Source organism: Anarhichas minor, unplaced genomic scaffold (genome assembly GCF_050575085.1).
Source record: "Anarhichas minor isolate MPS153535 unplaced genomic scaffold, ASM5057508v1 ptg000028l, whole genome shotgun sequence".
Classification (NCBI taxonomy): domain Eukaryota; kingdom Metazoa; phylum Chordata; class Actinopteri; order Perciformes; family Anarhichadidae; genus Anarhichas; species Anarhichas minor.
The window spans coordinates 8,167,345-8,182,273 of record NW_027466474.1 but is presented as its reverse complement, the minus strand read 5'-3'; the positions used below and the strand labels follow the sequence as shown (position 1 = coordinate 8,182,273).

General features: G+C 43.0%; 2 protein-coding genes across 2 annotated transcripts in view; one reads left to right on the top strand and one right to left on the bottom strand.

The window, feature by feature from the left end:
- dock2 (dedicator of cytokinesis 2) overlaps window positions 1-14,929 on the bottom strand; it is an 87,647-nt gene that overhangs the window by 32,099 nt on the left and 40,619 nt on the right. The window contains exon 26 of the mRNA XM_076103076.1: window positions 10,976-11,071. Within this exon, the coding sequence (XP_075959191.1) occupies window positions 10,976-11,071 (96 nt within the window). The remainder of the gene's footprint in view (window positions 1-10,975; window positions 11,072-14,929) is intronic.
- insyn2b (inhibitory synaptic factor family member 2B) lies at window positions 396-8,809 on the top strand. The gene is made up of 3 exons (XM_076103078.1): window positions 396-1,963; window positions 4,459-4,533; window positions 8,626-8,809. Exons 1-3 carry the CDS (start codon window positions 396-398, stop codon window positions 8,807-8,809), a joined length of 1,827 nt encoding a protein of 608 aa, XP_075959193.1.

Sequence of the window (14,929 nt, the reverse complement as noted above, 5' to 3'; positions counted from 1 at the left end):
AATCTGTCGTTTCTCTCATTCATTGCCTCTCTCTATTTCTCTCTCTCCAGAACGAACCCGCAATGCCCAGAGACTCCGTCCAACTCATCCTCTGCGGGCCATTGGTTAAAGACTGAGAAAAGCCTTGACTGTGATGTCCAAGCAGCAGTAGCTAATCGAGTAAGGAGGTCAATAATGGAAGGACATTGAGAGTTTGAAATCTTATTGGATATTAAATTCCTGTCTCCAGCTTTCACATACAATCGCTCACAACCCCACTAATTCACTTGGGTAAACAAAAGCTGAAAACCTTCCGGGTTCTTTATTGGATATAATCCTGCTGACGGTAGCTGATGTCTATGCTTGCCTGCATCGTGTTCAGCTCGTCTGGGGGCTGAGCCAACCTGCAGAGGATTATGGGCAGGAGGGTGGCTGATCCAACCAATCCAGTGCCTGCGCTGGGGGTTCCCTTGGCGGGGGGGCGATGGGGGCCGCTGTGCAGTGTCGGGGTGCAAACATCTCCCGGACTGCGGACTATCCCCTCCATCAAACGACACGGCAGCCAACCGACCAACACACATCGGCCACTCACCATGGCAACAGACAAAACGACAGTGGAGACTGGGGGAGTTATCAGAAGTGACAGCAACAGTCTGCCGGTGTCCAAGGAGAGATCTCAGAACGAGATCAACAGCCTGACACAGGACGACATGGGGTCACAGGGGTCAGGCAGTGGAGTTTACTGCCAGATCAAAACTATAAACCCCAAGGACACAAGAGATAAAAGGACAGCTAGGTATACAAATGGCAGTGTGGTGGCCTCTGATGCGGTGGGAGGGGTTTGCACGGAGGCCACAGAAGGTAAGGAGCCGGCCAGAGAGAGGAGGAGGGTGCAGTCCCTGCGAGGAGAGGGCCATCGCTCGGTATTAAAGACCGGGAGTGCTTGTACGACCGTGCACGCCACCCCACCGCGGCCCTGTCGAGTGATGCCGACTTCCTCACCCAGTCTTTGTGGGACATGTGGGAGGAGACGATCACAGATTACACCGTGCACAGGCGCATGTCGCAGGAAGGCTGTCAATCAAATAACAGCCAGCCAGACTTTACCTAATCCGCCACGGAAACCCAACCAGTCAAGAAAAGAATCTGCTCTGGACTCTCAGCATTGCACCAAAAACACAGATACGGCAAACACCTCCACGTACGCATCAGTAAAGACTTCTCAAATACCACAGCTGTCACACACTATACCTAAAACACACAGCTCCCATTCCAACCACACATCACACACCCAGAACAAAACAACAGAGTCAAAGCAGCAGACAAGGCCACATTCTGCAGACTTCACTTATCACAAGGACTCAGCCACGCAAACAACAGACACACAAATGCACAACCACACAGACAGGACCACAGCTACCACGCATACACAGCGACCGCACACACCATCTGCAGAAGCAATGGAGCCACATTTGACTGACAAACGCAAGTATGACTCGGCTAATATCCAGCACGCTGATGAACACACACACCAACACACATCAGTCCGTATCACTTCTAAACATCCAGCTCCTTCCCTTCACAGTGACTTAAAATCTACTGACACTCCACCTCTCCCACCAAAAAACTCTCCGAAACCCGATCGTTCCAAACCGGCCACACCTGTAACGCAAACCAAAAACACTCAGGAGACCACAAACACACCGAAACAAACACCCTCAGAACGGATCAAACTCAAGGACTACGCAAAACAGAAGAGCAAATCAATCGACGTCAACGACACTCTGCCTTGCAAGACTCATATAAAAGCACAATGTAATGGAGCTCCAGGAGGGTTGTTGGTTGCACCCGCAGGGAGCGCACCACGCGGGCTGGAGAGGCAGCTGCAAAGTGTGGAGGAGAACCTACAGTCCAATCAGGAGAAGATCAAAGTGCTTCTCAACGTCATTCAAGACCTGGAGAAGAGCAAGGCCCTCAGCGAAGGGTGAGAGAGGGTCGTAAATGGGGGAGACAGCAGGAATGAAAAAATAACAAATGGAGAATGTTGTGTGATATGAGACAAAACTAGAGGGTTAGACACCGAGACAGAGAGTGAAAAGACGGAGGCATGAAGATAAGGATGAAAACAGAGATAAGAGATGGAGAAAAAATAAGATGCAGAGATATTCATTGCAATAGCAAGTGCTTCAGTTGGAGTGTGAGAGTGTGAGAAGAAGAGAGTATATTTGAGTTTTATGGCAATATATACTGACAGGCTTTCAAGTCTGTGTAATAGATTTTAAATGTCAGGCCAGTGGATAACTGCTGCAGTGTGTGTGTTAGTGTGTGTGTGTTAGTGTGTGTTAGAGATTTAATCCTGTAGGGATACATATATATGATACCTGCCAGCCTGGAGTCAATGCCAGTAGATCCTTCCTCTGTTCCTTCACCTTAGAGGGCATGTACTCCCCATAGTAACAGTGTCCCTTAGAGATATCTTAGCTGCCCACCAAAGCAAACTAATCAGTTCTTTCTTTCTCTCTTCAGCTAATTCTTTTATTCTTAAATTCTAGTCTCCTGATCCACATCCATTGTTTCTCTCCTCTCCATAAATCCCTTCATTTCAATCAACGGCATCCCCTTTCTCCGAGGTTCTTCAACCTGCTTCAAGCTATTCATCCCTTTCTCCGCCTCCGCTTTCACACCTATCTTTCCTCCATTCTTAATTAATACATTTTCCCCTCTTCCTCCTTATTTCTTTCTGCACCTCCACACGTGAATCATGCCTCTAACAACTAAATCAGTCCATATCCCCTCTCACCATTTTGTGATCTTCCCCCTTCTCTCTGCTCCGACAACCTGTCCATCACTCTCCCCTGCTGTCATGTGTTAGCTGTCACTCTGTTTGTTTCTATCGCTCCCAATTCTTTGCCTCCTCTTCCTCCTCCTCAACATGTCACCTTTACTGTCAGTAATTATTCTCCTGAAGTTTATATTAGATGTCTTTCTCCCATCCTAACTCATAACCACTTTCTACCACCTCCTTCCAAATCACTCATACCCATTGGTTGCTCTCCTCAGCCCAAACAACCTAAAACTAGAGTAGGAAGGAAAAAATACCCATCCTCTTTTAGCCTCATCTTCTCTATAATGATCCACCTCTCCCTACCTAAACAACCTCTTTTTAACTCTTGACTCATGTTTTTACCCTGCTTCTTTCTGTTTAGGGTTAGCAGATGTCTCTAGCTCCAGACTAATCCCGATCATATTGCCTTTGAGAAATGAAATTAATGTGTAAGCTGGAAAATAAGGCTCCTAAACTGTGTAGTGTACACGCTGTCCTGCCCTGTGTGAGTCACTGTTTAAGAGCGTGTATTCATATTCTTCAGTGTGTGTGTCTGTGTGCTCACATGCCTCATGAAAGGTGACAAGTAGTGTAAAAAGGCAGACAAAAGAGAAGAGACAGAAAGAGGGAGCAATTGAGAGATAAAGACATAAAGAGTAAGAAAGAGAACCAGCAAGTAAGAGGGTCTACATGTAGCTGATGCTGTGACAGAAGTGAAAGCACTTTAAGTGGGCCGCTGTGATAAAAATGTCGGCTGAGCTAAGAGGTTGTCGCTGTGCTCAGCTCCCCGTTTTCCTTTTTCTCCCGAAGCAAATAGTTGTCTTCTCTTGTGCTATTTGTCTTTGATAAAGACTGGTGGGGGAGAACTAATTATGCCAGTCACACGGTCTCCCTCCATGTAATTAAAATGTCTATTTTATCAACATAAATCAGCTACTCTCTCATCTGAACAGTTCAGTGAAAGGGGCAGCCAAACTATCTTGGCAAAATAAAGTGTTCAAATTAAGCAGCAGTCAGCATGAGCTTGTCAGATGTTTTGATCTGACTTTATTTTCCAAAAAGTCTTCGTCTCAGGCTCCGTAGTCTAGTTCAACCTTGACAACATGGTTTGCACGTGTAATCATGTTTTTTTTAAATAGCGAGAATAAAAGATACAAAGATAATGTTCATTGAACACTATGCTAATGATATTTGTGTCATGTAATGTTGGGCTCCCAACTAAACCCACCTACACAGTCACTGCACACAGTGCTTGGTGGTTATTTTCACCTGTCTGGAATGCCAAACAGGTCCCCCACCAAAACTATTCAGGTGAAGTCCTGAATTGTCCTGTTGTAGTACATCGCGTGCACTAAACATCTTTTGACAACCCCGAGAGAACACACCTGATGTTGCTGCATTAAGTATGTGGAGGGACCGATACAAATTGTGACACCGGCAGTCAAGCGAGCGAGACCATTTTCAGTAAAGAAAAGCAAGGCCTGTTGTTTCTGCAAAAACAATCTATTGCTAGATTCTTCCTTTTCAAAGAACACTTACACAAAAAAAGGTATTTGTAACATCAGATGTGTCGGTGCCGTCTAGACGTACAAGTATGTTGAATTAAACTTCTTCTGCAAGTGTGTGCGGATGTTTTACATCTGTTTTTTCTGCAGTCGCAGCTCATACAGAACTGGTCAGGACATTAACGACTGCCCTACCTGCCAAAAGACAGCCTGCATCATCTACAGGTAACCTGATCAAGATAATGAGCTTACTGCATTACATAACCCAACAATGACAACTCATTCTTTCCTGCAGCGGAATAAACAGACGTGGAACTTCTCCTTGATAACTATATGGCTTTTGTAGATTTGGAAATGTTGCATTTCACATTGTTTTTCTCACAGCTTTTCCACGTTTTTTCACTTATTCAGCACATCTTTCTTTATCATTTTATTTTTCATTTGCCTTTCTTCCTGGTACCCTGCTGTCTCTGCTCTTTTCCCCCCACTCTGATAATTGTGCTACTCATACAATATATTCCTATTATACGAAAAATGCGAGACTATGAGTGATCCGCCTCATCAATATTGAAAGAGATTAGACGAGGTTGCTCTCTCCAGGAAAGTTATTTACACATAAAATAATCTTCTGTGCAAACAAGCAAATTAATTCAGCACCTAAATGATGCGTCTTTCCCGTCCCAGTCGTCCCTCGGGTGTGTGACCCAAATAAGTAATTGCATTCTTAGATTCTCTGCATTTTACAGAGCTGCAACCTCGCAATCTGATTCCACATACTGTAGTTTAATCCTCCCATCACCTCATCCCATCCCTCTCTTATTCTAATCATGTCATGCCTGCTCAAGCTCTTTTTTTCATCCTTAACTTTCAATCTAACTGGTTTCCGCTGGACATCCTTGCCTCATTCCATCTGTCAAATGTCAAAGCTATAAACGCCTGAGCCCCACTCCCACCCAATCTCCAGGACTCTGCTCTGTATGTGCACTGCGCCTCACACAAGCTGGAAATGTATGGTTTAACATATACAGTAGCTCCATGGAGAACACAGAAACATAAAAGGAAAATATTGACTTGCTGTAACTAATCCGGCATTAAAACCTCCTTTTAGTCCAAAAACCTTTGTGTGGGCACGTATCTAACCCAAGCTATGCGTAAAGCTAAATCTGCTTGTTTACAATCATAAATATAGATAAATCTCTCTTGCAGGCCACAGGGGATGAAGGCACATTTTACAAGGCCTCTATCGCTGCAGTTCTCTCGAACCCAGCAGCCCCACATGCATCCCTCCTGTATTTTCATTTTCCATAACTTTGTTGTTTAATCTCTCCATCTCTTCACACACTTCTCCGACTCACTCTTCCTCCGATTCTCTCCTACCCTAGATCTTAATTAACACAGCAGGATCCTTGGCCAAGTAATAATGAACTCCAAGGGGAAATGACTGCCACATGGTAACATGCTATTCCATCCATAAATCCATACAGATGTACACAGGTGGGAATGAACGCGCACAAACTTCCCCCACTTTACACAGAGTCATTATGCAAGTACATACAAACAAAGATGGACTTGCATTACAACTAAAATTGCTCACAAAAAGCATTATTCTGGTAATTCTTAAAATAGTCTGCTCTTCAAGATGTATTTCCTCACATGAATATGATGGAACTGAATTTTGAATAAGCAACAAGACGCATCACAGCTCTGAATATGTATGTATATGTATAGTATAGATATTTAAGATTAGATAGATAGATTTTTAGGGGCGTGGGGCTTCCCTAATCTGAAGAGTGTGTTGCTGCTTGCTACTCGCATCATTATCATCCAATTCAGAGATTTTCTTTCAGGCTCCACTTTCCCTTCATTCATTTTGCACACATGCAAATATAATCATGCACACGCACATGCTAATTAATCCAACGATAAGCGGAATCAGCTTTTATTGGGAACGTCCGTGCAAGCTTTTCATATGCATACTTGCATGCACACACTCGTACATACCGACAAACAAAGAGATGGATATACTTCACACTATTTGAAAGACATTAAGGACTTAGATAGATATGCGGAATCTCCTTGGTAATCATATTTCTCATATATTGGTATAAGTTTCATACAAAATAATTACACATATTACATAAGCAGAAAACATTTTCAGTGGCCCATTGTGACAAAAACACAAAAGTCAGAAGCTCCATTTGTTTGATTGGACGGCCTTATCAAACCCACAGAGAGGATTCTGGGTAAAGAGGATGGCAGATAGGGGAAGAGAGACGCACAAGCAGAAGATGAATTACTTGTGGGAGTGTAACATCCATCTTAATGAATTGTGGTAAAATAATTGGTTTTGATGTGGGCTGGCTGCCTGAAGATGTGTTGCCATTGTCTGTCCTTACTAATCTGTATGCTGAGAGACAAGGAGGAGAGAAACTTTTGACAGCCCCTCTGTTTTTCTCCCACAGCTTAAACAGCTCAAACACACACACAGAGAGAGATATGTATGCACGTATACACACCTAGAGTAACACTTCTACAGTTCTTCTTCACACACACACACACACACACACACAGCTAATATGTAAGAGAGATAACATGCAAAACCTAAACCTTAACCCTGTCAATTACATGACTAACGGTCACCCTCACTTAAACTAAAAAGTAAAGGATAAAACATTTAACAGGTTTTCACAAGGCAAGAAACAACAACAACACACAGTCACGCACAAAGTTGTGAAGACGCGGAAGATGACAGCTTGCACACCGAATTAAGGGAAGCAGCTTTTCCCATTGTGTCGCAATCCCATGAAAAATGGTGAGAGAGGTAGAGACAGGCAGTTAGAGAGGATTGAAAGAGAGGGAGGTTGAAGCCCAGTGAAGTGTGTGGGTAAAGAGAGGCCCAACAAAGAGAAGTCCTCCGCTCTAAAACATAAATTGAGTAGATGTGGGACAGGTGCACCACTTTATCTTTCCTTATATATATGTTGTGTGTGTGTGTATGTGTGTGTAGTAATACAGTAGTACATCTCCTTTATCATTTATTCATGGCAGCCATCTCCCTTCCTCTATGCCCATCGGAGCTTTTACTTTCTACTTTATTCACTCGTTCCCTCACTGCCTCCATCCCTGCACTCCTTCTCGGGGAGCCGAGACCTTTCTGCCCTCCTCCTCTTCTCGTCTCTGGTGGCACTCATCCTCTCCTCCTTCACCTCCCTCTGTCTCTTTGTTTCTCTCCTTTATGACCTGCTCTGCCCTGTTTTAGTAAAGCTTGCCTTTCGTTCCTGCATCCATCCCTCCGTCAGCTTCTTTCCTCTCTCCTTATAAAAGTCCCTGCATGTTTCCTTTTCTCCCTCGCTCAGCCATGGGCTTGTTGTGGTAGATGCACACGTTGGGCGTCAGGGGAGCACATATGTGTTTGTACAGCATGTGTGTGTGATGTGTGTGTTGGGATGTTAGATGAGGGGAGGGTGGGTTGTTGTCTCTTCTGTCGTTGCCTCATCATGTGGCTCATTAACTCCAGATGCCGGGCCCTATGCAGCTCCACCCCTATAATCCAACACATGTTCTTTCACACACAAAAACCCACTTACCAAAAGGAGAGAAAAACTCCAAGTCTACTACACTATGACCCGAAGCGATGGACACTTCAGAGAGACGGTGAGAAAAAGAGCACGAGTCAGAGCAGAGTAGGGAGGGGGAATGACAGAAGCATAGAAAAAGAAAGCCAAGAGGGTCTGCTTTGAACATATCAGAGGAGCAAAAAAAAGTTCCTTCCTTGAGCTCCTCCATTTTGCAAATGCCCCTCTCCTTTCCTTTGCTTTCCTGCCTTCCCCGCTCTCTTTTTCCTTCTCCTTCCACTCCTCTCGTCTCACCAGACTGTGATCTATTGGTGCATGAAGCGCAGAGGAATCCTGGAAGTGAAATAAGCTGAGTTGAGGCCTGTGTGAAAGTATGTGTGTGTGTGCTGAAGGTGCATATATCAGAGTTAAGAACACAACATGATTTCACGCCTCCATATAAAGCTGCATTATCTGTAAGTACAACCCAGCATTTTGGGATACACTTCACATTTTGATGTCACTAAAACTCCTGCGCTCACCTTTCTCTCAATCCCTCTTTCTAATCTCTCTTTCTGCACAGTAAACTTCTAACTGTGGTCACATCCCTCTGTTCATCCTCCTCCCTTATCTCTGAAAAAATGAGCTGTATAAATAAATGTGACTCGATTTGACACGACCCAAACCTCTAAGTTGTGCTCCCGCTGCCTCTCCCTTATCCTTATCACCCCCTTCAACTGCCTTCTCTTTCTTTCCTCTCCAGCGTAGAGCATGATTTCCGACAGCAGGAGGGACGTTTCCAGGGGGTGATGGAGGCCTTGGAGGTGGAGTACGATGTGCCTGCACCCACTCTGACCAAGCCCACGCCAGCCCCTTCCTCCTCCAGTCGGCCCAGCACCAAGGCACGTGTAAAGAAACTCCGCAAGAAGTGTTTCTGGTGGCTGTAAGATTTAGAAAAACAACAACCTTTCTAGCCATATGGCATATGGGTGGTGATTGTGCTTTAGGAGACCACAGGCCCCTAGGTTTTGCAATAAAGTATCTCTCTCATGGGCCTGTTGGTGTGTAGTGTGTTTAAGTGTCATTAAATCAGTAGTGGCATCTGGTGCATCCCTGTAAATGGCACTTCTTCCACAGCAATCCATCCTCATCTTATACACCAGGTAACCAAGTAGAGAGAAAAGAAATGCACTAAAGACGGAAAACAGGACCAAAGGAGCTGCTGAACTTTCCTTTCTGATATATCTCAGAGGAATATTGAGAACAAGATCACCATGGATTTCTCTCTGCGGGAAACCAGACTTCAGCGGCTAATTTGTGATTCACTTTTGACTGTGAGGATACCATTTTCCCATAATAATGCTGTAACAGAGAGATGAAGCATTGGCCACTTTGGACGACAGACAGGCGTATTGTTTTTGTCACTTGGCTGAGTGGCTGTCTAGACAGATAGACTGATGTATGGACGGATTGAAGCCAAGATGGATTCACGCTACAGCTGGGAATGAATCCTCACAACAATGTTGGCTAAATCCCAGCCATTAACGGAGGAATCAGAGCAATCCTGAAAATCCAAGCAATTTAACAACTACTCGGAATACTGTGTCTTTGGACGGCTTGACAAGCAAAATTTGAATGTAGCAACAACTGAAGAGCTAAAGAGGATATGAGTGGAAAATAAGCTGATGAGCTCCCTGGAAACCAAGAAACAGCTCGCTGGAAGGATATCAGGGTTTTGGAGAGCAGTGGAGAGTGTTCAGACTGTGTTTAGAATACATTAAGAGACAATGTGATAGGCAGCTGATCACGGACTGACAAGCCGTGTCAGATGATTAAAAATTCTGTCATCATTGTCTGGCAGACTGATTGATTCTCTCCTTTATTACCATTCAAAACAGAAGTGTTTTGATGTAAACTCAATCTAGTTTCAAAGATTTCCAAGCACACACGTGCATACAAACACATGTACAAATGGCATATACACTTATATTTACGAACACACACGTGCAGCAAACTCACTGAAACACAAAGAAGTACTCCACACACACACACACAGAGTATATACACTTGTAAACCAATGCAAACTAAGGGTACACCAGTTATCACTCCACAGTTAGTTATTGGCCTGTGTTCATGTTTCAACATTGTATCAATAGTTGTAAAGCCTAAGCTAATGAGGCCCCCATACATTCTGTATGAATGAATTTGAAACTAGCTGATTATGTCTGGAGTCTTCCTTAAGTTCACACTGCACACATTGTGCAGAGGAATTCTCTGTTGTTGTGCAACATATAGAAAGGCCTACATCATCAGTTTCATGTAATCTGGCACCCACTAACTGTGGCTGTCTGCAGTTCCACAGTCAGTACAACAAACATCACCGTGTTCACATTTAATACAACGTAAATAATCATTTCCCTATCTATGTAGCATTCAGGGCACACTGCCACTGCTAGCTGGTTCATTAAGCTACAATATAAACAAAATATGATGTTAAAAACATACGCAACACATCTTACCAAAATGTACAAAAGAAAAAGCTGTATATTTTGTCAGGTGAAGGTACGTTATCCCATTTCTACAATTCGTAGAAGAATATGGTATTTTATATTGACAGACATTGTCTTTTATCAGAAATTCTGATTGAGTCTATCCCTGTTGCAAACACACACCCACATCATTATGTTGCACACACATAAAAACACATTATTTGCACAATGCTTACTGCACAGCAGCTCGGAGGTTAACCACTAATCTCAGGAGGAGCTACTTCAGCTGCTTCTGGCTGACAAGTTGCCACCAATTAGAATCCTGGATGACACCACACTTGCTAATTATCCAAAACAGTGTGTGAGCTCCCGTGATGCCCCTATCTTCCTGATCTTCCTCTTGTATGTGCAATAAAAGTGTGTATTATAAACAATATGTGCTGGTGTTGGCATACGTTGTGTTTCAGAAAGACTTTGCAGAGCAGACAAGACTTGATACGGGGTTGGCTTTTCTACAAATCCACTTTAAACACCAGAGAAAAAGACAAGACAGAAGGTTGTGCAATGCTTGACTCATGGAAAGACAGGCATATATGACACTCGTGCAAAGTCGCATGTACTTACGATTAGAGCATGCTCACGACCCATTGTGATGACTGTCCGGTTGATGATCCTCAGCAGAGACACCACAATGTCCTGGATATGTTGAAATGTTTCACCCTAAAAAGATAGACAGAGAGCAGAGTAAGAGAAAGAGAATGTCACAGAAGGATGGAGTGAAAAAATAGAAAAATAAACAAAAGACTGTTCGATTTTCTCAGGTGTAAACGCACACGAAAACACACACACACAGAGATGCAGAACAGGATCCGGTCCTGTTCATCAGCATCCACTCAGGCATAACGTTGGCGCTGCTCTGACAAACATCTCAGAACTAAACTTTGGAGATTCGTCAGGTTTTGTTTGTAGAGCTGGTTTCCCTTATTGTGAACTCTCCTCACTGAGAAGTTTGCACACAGTCCAAAGCTTCACGGGGGCTCTGAATGGATGATTGGCAGATCAGACGAAACAAGAACGAGAATAAAGTTTTCTGCATCTGAAATGTAAAGTATGTTCACTAATCAGAAATTGAGCCTTCAGTGTGGACATTTGAACCTCAAAGGCACGTGGATGTGGATTTTTTTTTTTGTGTGCAGACCTGCTTTCGTATTCCTATCTTTCCCTTTGAAGCCCCTTTTCTGTCATCTTTCTTTTTCTCCATCTGGCCAGAGGCAAACAAGAGGAATCTAACAGTCTGTGTTCAAAACCAGTTCCTGTTTCAAATAGTTAAAATGTCATGAAATATAATATATATATATATATAGGAGCTATTAGACATTAAGACCGGAACATTTTGGTTGTTTCACCTATTGAAACCTTTCTTGTCTTACTGTGTAAAACTTAAGAGTAGAAGATAAAGATACATCTTCTGTCACGGTATATGTCATTTTATAGCATAATAATATTTTCTGATCATTTAATTGAGAACTACATGTAAGTAAGCAGTGGTGATATTAAATCTTGTGAAATCTTACATCAAATATGTCATAAACATATTGATAAATAATATCAATATATGAGAATATAATGTGGGGATCACTAAAGGTGCTTTAAGTAAAGGTGCACTAAAGGTGCTTTAAATATCTTTGAATCTGAATACGATGACCCAACAAGAAGGATTTTCTCTTCATTTTGGTGAGCAATATTATTTAGATGTATTACTCTGCTGTACTTCAACCTTTTCAGCAACCATTCATCTGTATTACTTTTACAGTGGACATGCAGAAGCCTGTCAATACACGATAAAAGAAAAGCCTTTAATGGTACAACATCGCAGACATTGTGCTAGTTAATAAGGCAACAAAAGCAATGCAATTGTTTGATGACCTGTGAGGACTGCAAGTTAAGAGAAATTAGGTCTGACTCATGACACACAGAAATAGCACAAAGTCCTTTCTCAAAAAGCATCTGTGTCCATGTGCATACGACCACACATACACAGGCACACACACACACACACACACACACACACACACACACACACACACACTGCTACAGGGAACCGGTCAATGGAAGCTGACTCAGACTTGCCTGGAGGTAACTCTCTAGTGAAGCATCTGCTGCATCCGAACACACCTTAGCAAAAATGCTACAGGGTGCATCTGTGTGTTGGTGTGCAACGTTGTGAGCATAATCTGACCTAAATGTGTGTGTGTGTACTTACGTGTCCTTGTCTGATCAGTAAAGCATAAAAGCAAAGACTGAAGGTCCGAAAAAAACAGTATTAAAAAAAGACTCAAGTTCAAAGTTTTAAGCACTCTCTCTTTTGCGCGTGTGTGCATGTTAGTGTGTATGTGCATTTGTGTGCTGGCCTGATGGCAAATGATTTGAAAGATGAAAATCAGGTAGGCAAGATTAAACCACATTGAATGCACCGACTCACAGCCACAGAGATAAACAACTGTACAGTTGTGTGTGCGTGTGTGTGTGTGTCACCTTGTATACCATTTCCATCTCAGGCTACCTCAAACTCTCTCTCTCACTCTCTCACACACACACACACACGCACACACACACACACACACACACACACACACACACACACACACACACACACACACACACACACACACACACACACTCATGTAGATAGGTTGAGGCGCAGCTGTTGATCCTAAATAAGACTACGATTGAGAATAGACAGCGGAGGAAAGCAACCAAAAATCATGCACAAAAGAAAGGGAACTCCCAATTTTCAATGTGTTCAAAATCTGCCTCGAACATTTAAATACGCCTGCCATATGTCCACTCTGTCAGCGCAGCAATACACATTTCCAAAATGCTAGTTGGTTTCGGCTGATTTGAAGTCGTATGGCTATGTCTTGTGAGAGTATAAACAGCCAGTAGTGGGATTGGTAGCTAAATATGTATACAAGTTAAAGTTATGGTAGGTTCCACTTGGCAGTCCAGCACTTGTTGCACACACGTGGCCGGGTTGTGTGTGGGTATTTTGGTTTCCTGGAAAGTTTTTCATACAGTTGTCTCAGAGCAGGAAGACGAGAGGTGAGCCATGATGCTGTTCATATATTCCAAACTGAAGCCAGACTGGTTTATCATCTCTACTGACGACGTGATGTGAAAAAGAAAACATTGTCTCAGGGGTAGGGGAAAGAAAAAAGCGAGAGAGCCTTGGTAGTCATGTGTTCCTGTCTGACTGTTAGCATCGTCTCTTTATCACACACACACACACACACACACACACACACACACACACACACACACGTTACTTATAAATTCAACACAAACTCTCCCACAGACATGAGCATCTGTCTATTGCGGAATCATCTCTTCCATCTCTGTTTCCCTTTCTTCATCTCTCTCCAGTTTGGAGACATCTGTGGTGTGACGACTTAATCAGGTACCACCCAGAGCGAGGAAGAGACAGATGAAGAGACGGATGAAAAACAAAGGAGAGAAGATGCAGAAAATGAGAGATGGAGGGCAAGGAGGTGACACAGTCTGTCATCACCTCTTCCTCCTCTATTTTCTATATTTCCCGTTCCAATTTCATCATCTCTACAGCTCCCTGTTGTCTTGTAAAATCCCTCCATGTTATTGTCTATGACATAAACACATTTACCTCCATCTGTTGAGTTGTTAACTCTCTGTCTTGCTCCTGTTTTCCAATACTCCCTGCATGGCCATGAGCAGTTTTCATTTCTCTGGCCTTTACTTTAACAAAAAAAGAAAACACACATCTGTGTGTGTGTGTGTGTGTGTGTGTGTGTGTGTGTGTGTGTGTGTGTGTGTGTGTGTGTGTGTGTGTCTGGGTTTTACAAAAAACTATGCAGCATAAAGAGTTACAAAGGTTACAAATGAGTTGCCAGTCTGCATTGTGAAAGACTCACGTACTCTAACTGACATCATTTCTCCTTTCTTAACTGCTTTAATGACAATTGTGTCTCTTCAGGTTTCTTATACGAGTCTTTATGTCCAGATCCACAACAGCCTGATAAGCAGGGAGCTCACTCTTCACCACAAACAAACTCATTCCATGGCTCAAAACTTAGATTGTACTCCTCTTGATGTGATAGAGGTCCACAGAGCCTTAAAGCAACTTGATCCTAACAAATCCTTAAGTCCTGTCAAGCGTGATCCTCACTTTTACAAGTTAGCTGTAGACTTTATAGCAGAAGCTCTGACTGTTATTTGGGACATTATTAATCGTTATCAATTCAACCATGAGATTCCTAACATATGGAAATCTGCCTGTGCGCTCCCTTTACTGAAAGGGGGGGATCCCTCAGTTGTTAATAACTACAGGATTAACTACTACATAGTGTAACTACTACACTATGTGTTTTAGCTGAAGTTAGTTCATGAACAACCTAAAGAATTCTTAGACACAACATCAGTCAGGCTTTAGAAAACCACACAGCACAACATTCTATCAATCCGTGTGTGCGTAATCAGATTTGTAAACGTCTAAAAAAAAAATCTCTAAATTCGTATTCAGATTTGGAAGTGTATTGAGATATG